Raw genomic sequence first — 12,956 nt, 5'->3', positions numbered from 1 at the left:
ACTGAAATAAGAGCATGATGATGTGGTCTAACAGGAAGTGCATTTCTGTAAGTGAAAAGGTAATTCTTACCATTGATAAATCATAAATTTGTTTTTTCAGTGCAGCCACATCTTCCTTTTGACTTATGTGTTTTGATTGTTCTTCGAGCTGAAAGACCAAATAAAAGTTGTGTGCTTACAAACTCACTTTGAATTGCTTTAAGTTTAGGACTATCTTTGAATATACATATGAGAATTCTAGAAGTCACCAATTTTCAACATTATGCGACTTTATAAATCATTAAATACATAAAATCCATAAGGATTTGAAATTTTGTTCTAAATAATTTAAACATTTGAAAAAGGGGGTTTGGTTGTGAAATGAACTTTTCTGGAAACAGCTGAAAAGCCCTTTTTGGAAATCATTCAACTATTAAGCAATCCAATTCTTGCTTTAACTCGGTTATGCTATATTGGAATCTTGATCTTTCTATTCTCCTTTGTATTATCTGCATTTAACACTTTCCATTCTGTATTACAATTATTTAGAAATGTCTTACCTTCCCTCCTAGAGAGCAAGATTTTTTAAGAGCAGAATTAGCGTCCGATTCACCTATATGTTCTCTTCATGGTGAGTTCAAGAAATGCTTATTAAATAACTAAAATCAATAAAATCTGAGTATAACATGAAGCAAGAGACACAAACACACTTGATTATATAAATACCTACATTTAAGCTTTGCTTGAGGATTAACTCATTTCTGCATGAGCTTTGCTTGCTGGTTGACTCATTTCTATTACAATTACATACTCGTTATGATTACCAGACTAAACTGGTTCCACAGCATTTATAACCTGGAGAACAACAACAACAACAAAATGCCTTTCCTACAAACAGCTTACATCCTCTGGGAATGGTGGGGATCTGCTGGGATTCATTTATGGAATGTTTATGCACTGATCAAAACGGATCCCACATTTCACCAAGTCTAAGTGCTTTGACTCTGGACTTTCTTCACCTTGCCAGATGCTATAAAGGGATAGTGTTTATATAAAAACATCATGACTGCCACAAGGCTGACTATGACTGAGAAGAGCCATTGATTTAAACACGCATTTTGACTTCAGAGAAGAAAAACCATCTGGAAAAAATGAGTTTCTCAGAATCAAGGACACAGTTAGTGGCTATTGTAACAAATTAGTAAACTATAGCCCTTAACGTACTCTCAAATAAACACCTTGCTGTTTTGCATAACAACCACATCAGGCACGCAGGAAGTCTGGTATAAGTGAGAAAGCACAAACTGTGTAGTAACATGGCTCCATCAGTTATTAGCTGTGTGACTCTGAACAAGTTATTTAACCTCTCTGGAACTCAGTCCTCATCTCTAAAAGCAGGTTATTTATAGCCTCCTCAGAGAAAGTTTGAGAATTTGATTTTTTAAATCATGAAAAAGGGCTTAGTGAACTGCACAGTCAATAAAATATCAGTCATTATGGATAGGAAGGACAGTTTATTATTAACTGCATTTTACAGATCAGAAACTAAAAATCAGAAAGATGATCTGAACTCTCCCAGGTGCTTCAGGGAAAAAATGGGTACAGTTTTGACAAGGATTCAGGTCTCCCGACATATGGCCTTTCTTACTGTTCAGACCACTTGGCCCTCATCATTTGCAGCATCTCTTCTTGTAGACGTTCCCTTAGTCTAAAGATTGGGGAAGCCACAGAAATAAGTCAGGGCACTGACTCGGTGAATTTGTGGCTCTAGCATAAACAGAAGACTGGTCTATTCAATTCTGTAATACAAGCATGGTATGCATGGCCTAATAACTTTTGAAAATTAGATATCAGGTTCAAATTGATGTTAATTTTCTAAGGAGGCTACTGGGGAGAATTCTTAATCATCCCAGAGGTTTACATTGCAATAGTGTATAAAATACAAAGTATAGCTAATTGTCACTTAATCTCATCACCATTTTCAGAAATGATTTTTGATTTTTTTTAAGGCAGTGACATAATCATGGCTCACACTGCAGCCTTGCTCTCCCAGCTTCGAGTGATCCTCCCACCTCAGCCTGCTGACTCACTGGGACTACAGGCATGTGCTACCACATGCAGTTAATTTTTTTAATGAATTAATTTATTTATTTTTACAGTGGTGGGATCTCAACTATGTCACCTAGGCTGGTCTTGACCTCCTGAGCACAAGCAATCCTCCTGCCTCAGCCTTCCAAAGTGTTAGGATTACAGACATGAGCCACCATGCCCAGCAAGGATGATCCTTTTTTAATTATCCATTTTCATTTTAGCTAACACATTCCCATTAGTTATGGGAAAAACGAAAAACAGATCCAAGAAGTGTGTCTAGTACAGTGCTGGGGCCAGCCTGTACCGGCAGGTGAGAGTCTGCTTTAAGCATCTCTTCTCAACCTTAAATTCAGTGGTATCAACTTGGTAGCATGAAATCAGTAATGACAGGAGTAGTTATACCATGGAAATCGACAAATGATACGCATCCCTCCCCTCCCCTCCACCCACTACAGAGCCACCTGGTAAACAACGGCCAGATATGACTGAGCCAAACAGAACCTGCTTATTAGAAACCAAATAGAGGAAAAGCCAAAAACCAACTACATTTAAAAAAAAAACAAAACCTAATCACATCTTTGCTCACACTTCAACAAGTTCTGCTCTTCTTCAAAAACAGGTGACTCTTGGTGATCAGGGTACCCTCAATCTGAAATTTTCTACTTAGAAGAGCAATATTCATTTCATTTAATAAATATTCCCTGAATACTTACCATGCACTTTGCAATAAGCTAGGGATAGGGACACATGGATATTTGACATGACCAAGAAAAACAGTGATGAGGCATGCCGTCCACTAGACACGAAGGACTTGAGTACTAAGCTGGTGAAGACCAAGGAAAGCAAACTGAAGTTTTATGGACAACGGTTGAAGGGATCAGAAAATATTGATCAGATCTATGAAAAAGACATATGGCCCCTGGAAAATAAAGAGGAACTCAAGGGGCTCTTAAAAGAAGGTCTTTCAGGCTGGGCGCAGTAATCCCAGCACTTTGGGAGGCCAAGGTAGTCGCATCACCTGAGGTCAGGAGTTCGAGACCAGCCTGGCCAACATGGTGAAACCCTGCCTCTACTAAAAATACAAAAATTAGCCAGGCGTGGTGGCATGTGCCTGTAATCCCAGCTACTCAGGAGGCTGAGACAGGAAAATTGTTTGAACCCAGGAGGCAGAGGTTACAGTGAGCCAAGATCTTGCCACTGCACTCCAGCCTGGTTGACAGAGCAAGACTCAGTCTCAAAAAAAAAAAAAAAAAGAAAAAGAAAAAGGAAAAAAAAAGAAAAGAAAAGGTCTTTCCAAGGAATTCCTTGATTCTGAAATCTGATCTACGTGCCACTTCAATAGGATTCCAAATGTTTTTGGTTGTTAATGACTTAGATACACTGAGATGCTGAGGCTGTTCCTAAAAGTCCAGCTGCCACATGCCTACCTTTCTTAGCTTTTTAATGGTCACCTGCAGATCTCCTACTTCAGTTTCATACTGACGTCTGAGGTCACTGAGGGCTTCCTCAGCTTTGCGCTTTTCCTAAAGGAAAAAAAAATATATTGTGTTCATTTAAATAGGTTCACCCTCTTAAACAACCTTCAAAACCCCACAGGTGAGAAACATTTTGTGTCAAATTAAGGCTGACTTCAGTTTTCCTACACAGGGAGGATGAGAAGGGGTATCAGAAGGAAATCAACTGACTTCAGAAGTACCGCAATTTTGGAATGGAAACCTACAAAACTGACAGAAGAGCAAAATCCCACAACCTACATACACACCTCACCCAGGAGTGACACCTCTAAGACTATTACTCACATTGTGATAGAGGCCGTAACACACCAATTAATTAATTATTGCTATAATTAGTTAAAAGACATGGCACAGTGAAGGGCTGCTGTGCTTACTGGAATCCTATCATGTCATCAGGACTCAAGAAGGCATCCTGGGTGCATCCTTTTCCCTAGAGATGATGCCTTATCTAAATCCCAATCACATCACTGCAAATTGCTATGCAAAGTGCTTCCCTGTGGGCTGGTACTTTTCAGGGGTGTCCCTTCAAGTTCTTCTGGAGCAGAGAATGGCAATAAGGCACCCCAGGAGGTCAGGGGATTGCCATTCAGAAGTTCCCATGGGCTGAAATATCTCTAAATTTCCTTTTCTCTTAATAAATTATATAATTTTATATCTTACATTCAGTATTCAAATAGTTTTATGTTGATAGCCAGTAAAATTCAGTGTACAAATATTCACTGATCACCTACCAATGGTTCTAAGGGACTGGGGACATGGGGACAGAGAGGGGGACAATAAAACTGATGTTCTCATGCATTCTAGTGGAGGAGACAGAAAAAGACAATTTCAGGAAATGATACAAAAAAGAAAGAAAGAAAAAACAGGGAGATGTGGCAGGAAGTCAGTCTGCTAGAGGGTAAGGTAGGGCCTCTCTGACAAAGGCTCCCACATCTGAATACCTGCCAGAGGCAGTGTGTCTCACTGCCCACTCATTGGCTGTGGAGCCTGGGCAAGTTGCTAAACTTATCCATGCCTCCATTTTCTTTTTAACTATTGTAAGGATTAAATTAAATAATCCAAGTTAAATAATCTATATAAATTAAATAATCCATGTAAATTAAATAATCCATATGAAATGCTTAGCAGAAGAGCAATATCTTCTCTTAAGGTAACTTTTTTTAAAAGCTGACTTCATCCAGCTTTACAGGTGAGGCAACAAGTATTGCCTGCCTCACATGTGGATGAACACACAGAGGTCTCACAATGAGGTACTAATGAGGCAGCCTTCCTGGCACCAAAATGGACTTGACTGCAAGTCTCTTCATTAGATCCACAGCCACAAACCCAAACATAAACATTTTAGGGTTTAGAAATACTTTATCTAGGCTGGGCGTGGTGACTCACACCTGCAATCCCAGCATTTTGGGAGGCTGAGGCAGGCAGATCATGAGGTCAGAAGATCTAGACCATCCTGGCTTACATGGTGAAACCCCGTCTCTACTAAAAAAAATACACAAAAATTAGCCGGGCGTGGTGGCGGCTGCCTGTAGTCCCAGCTACTGGAGAGGCTGAGGCAGGAGAAAGGCGTGACCCAGGAGGCGGAGCTTGCAGTGAGCCGAGATCACACCACTGCACTGCAGCCTGGGCGACAGAGCGAGACTCCATCTCAAAAAACAAACAAACAAACAAACAAAAAAACAAAAAGAAATATTTTATCAAGAGCTCAATAAAGGAAATGATCACTAGCCTATTTCATTCCAAACCTGCGACAGGTAGATGCTGAGAAATCAGATAAGGGATTGTTCCAGTAATGCAGGTGAGGCATGGTAGTGGTTCAGGTCAACTCTTGACAAACTTCCAGTAAACTGGAATGGAGGGAACACGTCCCAACTCATTCTATGAGACCAGAATTTGCCTGATGCCAAAATCAGACAAAGGCATTAAAAATACAAACCAGTATCTCTTCCGCATATGAATGCAAAAATATTAAGTAAAATTTAGCAAACTGAATTCAACAATCTATAGAAAGGATAGTACATCATCACTAATTATGGCCTATCTCAAGTGCAAGTTTGTTTTAATATTCAAAAATCAATCAATGTAATTCGCCACATTAACATTCTAAAAAAGAAAAAACATGATCATAAGACAGAAAAAGTATTTGAGAAAATTCAACATCCATTCCTGATTAAAACAACAGCAACAATAATACTCAGCAAACTAGGAACAGAAGGGATTCTACTCCACTTATAAAGGCATCTATGAATACTACACCACTAACATCACATTCAATGTTCTCATCTCCTTTATTCTTCTAACCAGTGCAATAAGGCAAGAAAAATAAAAAGCTTCATCCAAATTCAAAAGACAAATAAAACTTATTATTAATGTATTTCATAATCATCATCCTAGAAAATCTGACAAAATCTACCAACAAAAAGGCACTGTGTACAAACAATGTAAGCAACGCTACAGAATACAAGACAAATACTCAAAACTCAAAAGTATTTCTATACATTCACAATGAACAATCGGAAATTGAAATTTTAAAAATACTATTTACAGGATCATCAAAATATGACATACTGAGTAAATCTAAGATGTACAAGATCTGTACAGTGAATAACACAAAACACTACTAAAAGAAGACATAGATAAATCATATTTTCAATATTGTTAAGATGTCAATTCTACCCAAATTGATCTATAGATACAATGAAGTTCAGTCAAACTCCCTGAAGACTTTGAGTTTTTGTTTGCTTTTTTTAAAAAAAAGAAATTGAAAGGCTGATTCTATGGAAATTAAAGCAATTAAAATAGCCAAAACAACTTAAAAAAAAAAAAGCACAGAGTTGAAGAACTAATGCTAGTTGATTTCAAGACTTATTATAAACCAATAGGTATCAAGACATACCATAAACCAATAGGTATCAAGACAATGTAATATTAGCATAACAATAGACAAATTAATCAACGGAACAGAACACCGAACCCAGAAATAAACCTACGTAGATAGAATAAACTATTTTGGATAAAGTGCAGAAGCAATTCAGTGGAAAATGGTTACTCTCGTTTAATAAAGGTGTGGGAACAATTGGATATCTACATGCAAAAAACAAATATGAACATTGATCCATATCTTGACCCCAAATACAAAATAGATCCTAAATGTAACCTAAAATAATAAAGCTTATAGAAGAAAACATAGGGGAAAATCTTCGTGAGCTTGGGTTAAAGATTTTTAAAGACCACAAGAAAAGTATGATCCATGAAAAAAACTGGTAAATTACAATTCATCAAAATTAAAACTTTATACTCTTTAAAAGATACTGTTAGGAGAATGAAAAGACAGGTCACAGTGTGGGTGAAAATATTTATAGATCAGGTATCTGATAAAAGACTTGCATTCAGAATATAAAAGAACTCTCAAAACATAGTATTTTTTTTAAAAAACTATATTTTTAATGAGCCAAAGATTTTTAACAAGACACTTCAGAAAAAAAAAACCAAAAAAACAAAAATTATACACATGGCAAATGAACCCAAGAAAAGATTCTCCACACAACTAGTCATTAGAGAGATGCAAGTTAAAACCACAATGAGATTCCTCTATACACCAATTAGAATGCTGAAAGAATGGGACTCTGATACACTGCTGATTGAAACACAACTGTACAACCACTCTGGAAATCAGGTTGGAGGTGTCTTACAAAAATACACAGTCATCTACACAGATGATCAACCCATTCTACTCCAGGAATTTACTCAAGAGGAATAAAAGTCTATGCCTCTATAAAGACTTGCACATGTATATTCATAGCAGCTTAATTTGCAATAGCCAAAACCTGGAAATAACTCAAAGATCCCTCAACAGATGAATGACTAAACACTGTGGTACCCCTACATGATGGAATACTACTCGGCAATGAAAAAGAACAAACTATTGATTACATGGATACGTCTCAAAATAATTATGTTGAGTGGAAGAAGCCAGACAAAAAATAGTATATACTGCATGATTCCATTTCTATACAGTTCTGAAAACTTCAAACTAATCTACAGTGACAGAAAATAGAACAATGATTATCTGGCAAAAAGGGGCAAAGAAAGGAGGAAGAAAGGCTTGTTATGCCTTCAAGGGGCATGAAGAAACTTCTAGGGTGGATAGCTATGCCTATGATCTTGCCTGTGGGAATGGTTTCACGGTGCATACATATGTCCAAACTTCACATATACTGTACTTCATATGCAGTTTGTTGCATGCCAATTATACCTTCATAAAGCTGTTACAGTTAAAAAAAAAAAAAAAACTGAAGCAAGGCAATATATGCTATATATGCCATAGGAGTCCAGGTCAGGAAAAGGTGAATGCAGCCAGAGGAGCAGGGGAGGGCATCAAGAAGAAAGTGAGGGTTCCTCTGAGCTTTGCAGAATTTGGGAAGGAGGAAAGGATTGAGGAGATAATCATCAAGGCAAAGAAAACAGCTGGAGACAAAGCAGAGTCAGGCACAGCAAGGCCACTGGGCCAGAGCTGGGGGTGAAGAACCCTGGAGAGCTGAAGGGAGCCGTGTGGAATGGAAGGAAATGCGGGAAAATCTTAGACTGGCCTGGGCACGTTATTCCAGAGAAGCTATCTTTAGAAAGGTGTGAGGTGGACACTGGGATGGACAGGCAAACAAGTTTCCTCACAGTGCCAAAGCTGCTCAGCTGGCAGTGAGGTCCTGGACTGGTGTGCTGAGGTGTGGAGACCACGTGTATATGGTGACTTACAGGCCACATGTGTCATTGCTGTGGAATAGAGAAATGATGCCACAGATGCATGGGTTTGCCACCTCCGGACTGAAGCCAAGGAAACTAAAGATGTTGTAATTAACAAAACATGAAGTTCTAAAAGGTGGGGGCCATGGTAATATCCTCATTACCAGCAACAAATTTGGGAGGCATTTATCTAGAAGAAGCAGTAAGATATGATGACAGAATAACACATGTGCTTGACAGGTGTTTGATGAATGAATGAGTGCACAGATTAAACACAGCAGATGGAGAGAGAAAAAAGGTAGAAAAATAATTTTACTCTTTCCTTTTTACCAAAAGGAAAGTGCTAGCAGAAGGGGTGATCCATTGCTCTGAAGCTGGACCATGAATCTTGAACCATTTATCTGGTTGAATATGATGTCCAGCTTCTTATTAAACTTTGTATAAGGAGACAAAGACACCCCAGGGCACATATGCAGTAAAGCCATTTAAGGTGAAGAATCTAAAAGGAATCAAGAATATACAGAGCCACAGGAAAGAGCAGGACAGTAACAACCAGGGTGCAGCCACCACATTGCAGGTACTGTGGCGGGCACTTCATATAGATCATCATGTTTAACTCCCGTGAAGGCAGGTAGGTTGCATTATCCCATTTTAGAGATGGAATAACAAAGGCTCAGAGGTTGGGTTATTTTCCCAATGTCACCTGGATACGATCAGGGCCAGGATGCAAACTGAGGTCTCCCAGATGCCAACGTTCAGGCCACTTGCACATTATTTTGCTGCCATTCAGTGTTAACAGGGTGAATGAATAAATAAAAGTGACATTTTTAACCTAGCATTGTCTATTTTCTGTTTTCAATAAACATTAATCACCCAAAAATATAAGAAAAAAATTCTTTCTTCAATGGAAATCACTGAAGGTAACATATCACTTTCAACTTTAAATGGTTCCCATAATGCTGAATAAAGGCATACAGTCAGCCCTTCATATTCACGGGTTCTGCATCTGCAAATTCAACCACTAAAGATTGAAAATATTTTAAGCAGTAAAAGTGATGCAGATAAAAATACGGTATAACAGCTCTTTACAAAGCATTTACATTGTGTTAAATACTAGGTATTATAAGTAATCCAGAGATGATTTAAAGTATACTGGAAGATATGCGTAGGTTGTAAGTAAATATACATTATTTGTAAAAAACTTGAGCATGCAGATTTTGGTATGCAGGGTTGCGGGGGAGTCCTGGAACTAATCTCTTCGGGTACCAAGTGATGGCTGTACTCCATTATAAAACACCAAAGTTTGAAGACAGAATTTTAATTTCACTCTAATCTAGATTTAAAGTGGGCAGCGGGTGTGGGCAGTGACACAGGCATGGAAAGTCAAGTCACCTTCTCTATGAAGGCTGCCTCTGCCTTCTCCCAAGGCTTTGTCTCTGATGTTACCCCTTCAAAGAGGCCTCTAACCCCCAACCTAAGCCGCCTCCTCTTCCAGTCACTATCGCACATGTTATTTCTTTATCGTACTTGTCACTATCTGAACTTACTTGCTTTACTTTTTTATTTGATTATTATTTCTATTTCTTCTTACCCCATCCCCAAAAAACACCACCAGTAAAAATTCCTTTGCTGGGAGGATCTGCGGGAAGCTGGACTTGCTGTACCCATGCATGATACCCAGAAGAGTGTCTAGGCCCTCTCCACAGAAAGCACCTCATAAAGATCTGCTGAATGAATGGCCAACCCAGAAACTCACGTCTTTCCGTGTCTTATGTTCTGCAGCCTGAATCCTCTGATCCATTTCCTCTTCCAACTCACTCAGCTGCATAGCTGCCTTGTCCTGGGCTCTGAAATTCAAAAGGATGCACACCTTTTCATTACACTCTTGAACTTGAAACATGAAGAGAAACTTCAGACTTATCTATGTGAAGCCCTATATATTACAGATGAAGAGAAACACACCATTCAAAATGATATTCCCCATTCCATCTACATAACAAAATGAGATTGGCAATTTGACCATTTTGGTGTAAAATCATTTTAAAACTAGATACGGTCATGCATTCCTTAACAACTAGCTTACATTCTGAGAAATGTGTCTTTTGGAGATTTTTGTCATTGTGCAAGCATCATAGAGTATTCACACCAACCTAGCTGGTACAGCCTACTTCACACCTAGGCTATACGGTATAGCATATTGCTCCTAGGCTGCAAACCTGAACAGCATGGGACTGTACTGAATACTGCAAGTAACTGGAACACAATGGCCAGTATTTGTGTACCTAAACACAGAATAGATACAGTAAAAATATAGGATTATATTCTTATGGGACCACCGTCATTTATGTGATCAAAACATCGTGATGTGGTACCTGACTATATCAAATAAATGAATACATTGGATAAAATGATATTAAACTAGATTGTGGCAAAGAATAAAGATATCAAAGTGCTGGGAGGCTCTCAATAAATTCTGAATTTTTTTTTTTTTTCTCTCATGACTGAGTTACAATCCTGGATTAAAAAAAGAACTCCGTGGCAAAGTGATGGTTAGATATAATTTTGAAATTTCACTATAAAAAACTCACAATGTTATATGTTAAAGTGAGAAGGGAAAAAAAGATCTCAATCATTATTTCTTATTTGTCCCCTAAAGTTCTAGAATGTATATAAGGTTACCTTTTAGAAAAATTTTGTTTCTGTTACGAGTGCGATTATAAATCACATCTCTATGGAGGCAAAGCACATTGATTTGCATCTAAACCATGAGCTTTAGAGGCGATTCATTTGGACAAATGACATGCTATTAATAAATGATAGGGCTTAAATAGAAGATTTTTGTCTTCTAGTTTGATGGGTCTCTGCTATAGCAACTTACCTGCTTTGGACTTATTTACTCCCTCACAACACAATTTATTCATGCATTGGTTCAACTTCCACATAAAACTCCAAGGAAATATTATGGGAGGAAAAAGACCCCAAAGTAAAGTTTTCAGTAACATTATTATTTTCTGTTTCTATTTACTTTTTCCTCAGCTTATAGCCTGTCTAAAGTTATGTTAACCAAAGTTGGGAAATCAGTTCATTTCTGCTTATAAATACCTGCTATTTGAAGTCCAGAAATTATGTATCTCCATAGCAATGCCTGGTGGTTTTTTTGATCAACTCTGGGACTGTAAATGGCTAAGGCACATATCCTTTCTCCCTTTGCTATGATCATTTCCCACCTACTTCTTCTAGCTATCCCATCCCACACATCTGGGACTGCTCCGTAATGGACTCTCTCTGCCCTTTTCACTTCTGAGCAACGTTTTTCTTCTTTTGCAAATCAGGGTGATGCATAATGACAGAGTGCTTGCCCCAGCAATTTCTAATTTCTAGTGAAATGTCTGCCCACTGTGACCTTAGTCCAGGGCTCCCACCAGGACACTGGGAACCCATTCTTCAGATGCAGTGCAGAGCAAAATGGCCAAAACCCTCCCCCAATCCAAAATAGAGGTGAGGATGGATGGCTAAGAATGTAAGGAATGGTTTACAAGTAGCCATTTAAATACTTCCTGACGTCTTTGATAGCTAAGAAAGGAGTCTTTAGGAGACTTAGGCTCGGCGTAGAGCCTGGCTCTGGATGGCCCGGGCAGCACAGAAGGAAGTGGATGGGGAAACCAATACAGCTCTAATTAATGTGATGTACTCACTCCACCGTGAAAAAGCAGCCTAGCTGGTAATGAGAACATCAAGCACGCCAGTCTGTTTTTTTCCCTCATAGGTGTACATGGTATTATATTCAGACGGGGGCATGTGTATGTGTGTGTACCCACATATCTTTGTGTGGGTCTGTATATGTGTACCTATGTGTATACCTGTGAGTTTGTCTGTTTTAATACTTATTGGGTGCTCTGAAGAATCAATGTGTGTGTCTGCCTGTCACATGTCAAAAGAGGCCAACGCTGGGACTCTGATCCACACTCCAGCATGCTCTACAGAATTTGGAGTTCTGAGGACCACGCTTTATCCTACCGGAAGCCCCTAGAAGGCTAATTTGAGAGAAAAACGGTCAGTCAGGTACTAAAAATGTTCATAAGAAGTCCCTTGTGAATAGATTAACTTTTGCTTGATTCTAGGACTATAAGAAAGGTCCTATTTTGTATCAAGAATTTAAAATATTTTCTTTCCCACATTATAATGTCCTTTAGTTACTCTGAAGGTTCAACTAGATAGTTTCAGCATTATGTGGATGGGAGGGATAAAGAGACAGCAGAATTGAAGACAAGTCACCCGCCCCTATGCTGACAGGGCAGCCTCCTATTAAAAGGGCTGCATTTATAAGCTACAGGCAGAAACCAGCAGGGTGCACAGCATCTTGGGAGCTGCTGGTGGAGCACATGGCAGCAAGGAGCATCTGTGGGGCACAACACACCAGAACTGTGACACGCACAATGCCCTCTTTTTCCCAATATATGCTAAAGGAATGCAGTTTTTCCAGGGGGCAAAGAGGCTGATGTTTGGACTGCAACACATATAAATTCTTTTTTTGCATGATATAGCTGTTAACACCAATCAGATATCCTATGTAAGCTAGCTATGGCTTATATGAACTGTATTAGAGTAAGAGTTTAATAGTTCTTTGGCTTT

General features: G+C 38.7%; 1 protein-coding gene across 1 annotated transcript in view; it reads right to left on the bottom strand.

The window, feature by feature from the left end:
• RASEF (RAS and EF-hand domain containing) overlaps positions 1-12,956 on the bottom strand; it is a 77,045-nt gene that overhangs the window by 32,544 nt on the left and 31,545 nt on the right. Inside the window, exons 3-5 of the mRNA XM_003911850.5 lie at positions 10,081-10,171; positions 3,498-3,593; positions 71-148 (exon numbers count right to left, since the gene is read on the bottom strand). Of these exons, the coding sequence (XP_003911899.1) occupies positions 71-148; positions 3,498-3,593; positions 10,081-10,171 (265 nt within the window). The remainder of the gene's footprint in view (positions 1-70; positions 149-3,497; positions 3,594-10,080; positions 10,172-12,956) is intronic.

Source organism: Papio anubis, chromosome 13 (assembly GCF_008728515.1).
Source record: "Papio anubis isolate 15944 chromosome 13, Panubis1.0, whole genome shotgun sequence".
NCBI classification, from domain to species: Eukaryota; Metazoa; Chordata; class Mammalia; order Primates; family Cercopithecidae; genus Papio; species Papio anubis.
The sequence above is the reverse complement of the archived record's forward strand: the minus strand, read 5'-3'. Positions and strand labels throughout refer to the sequence as shown.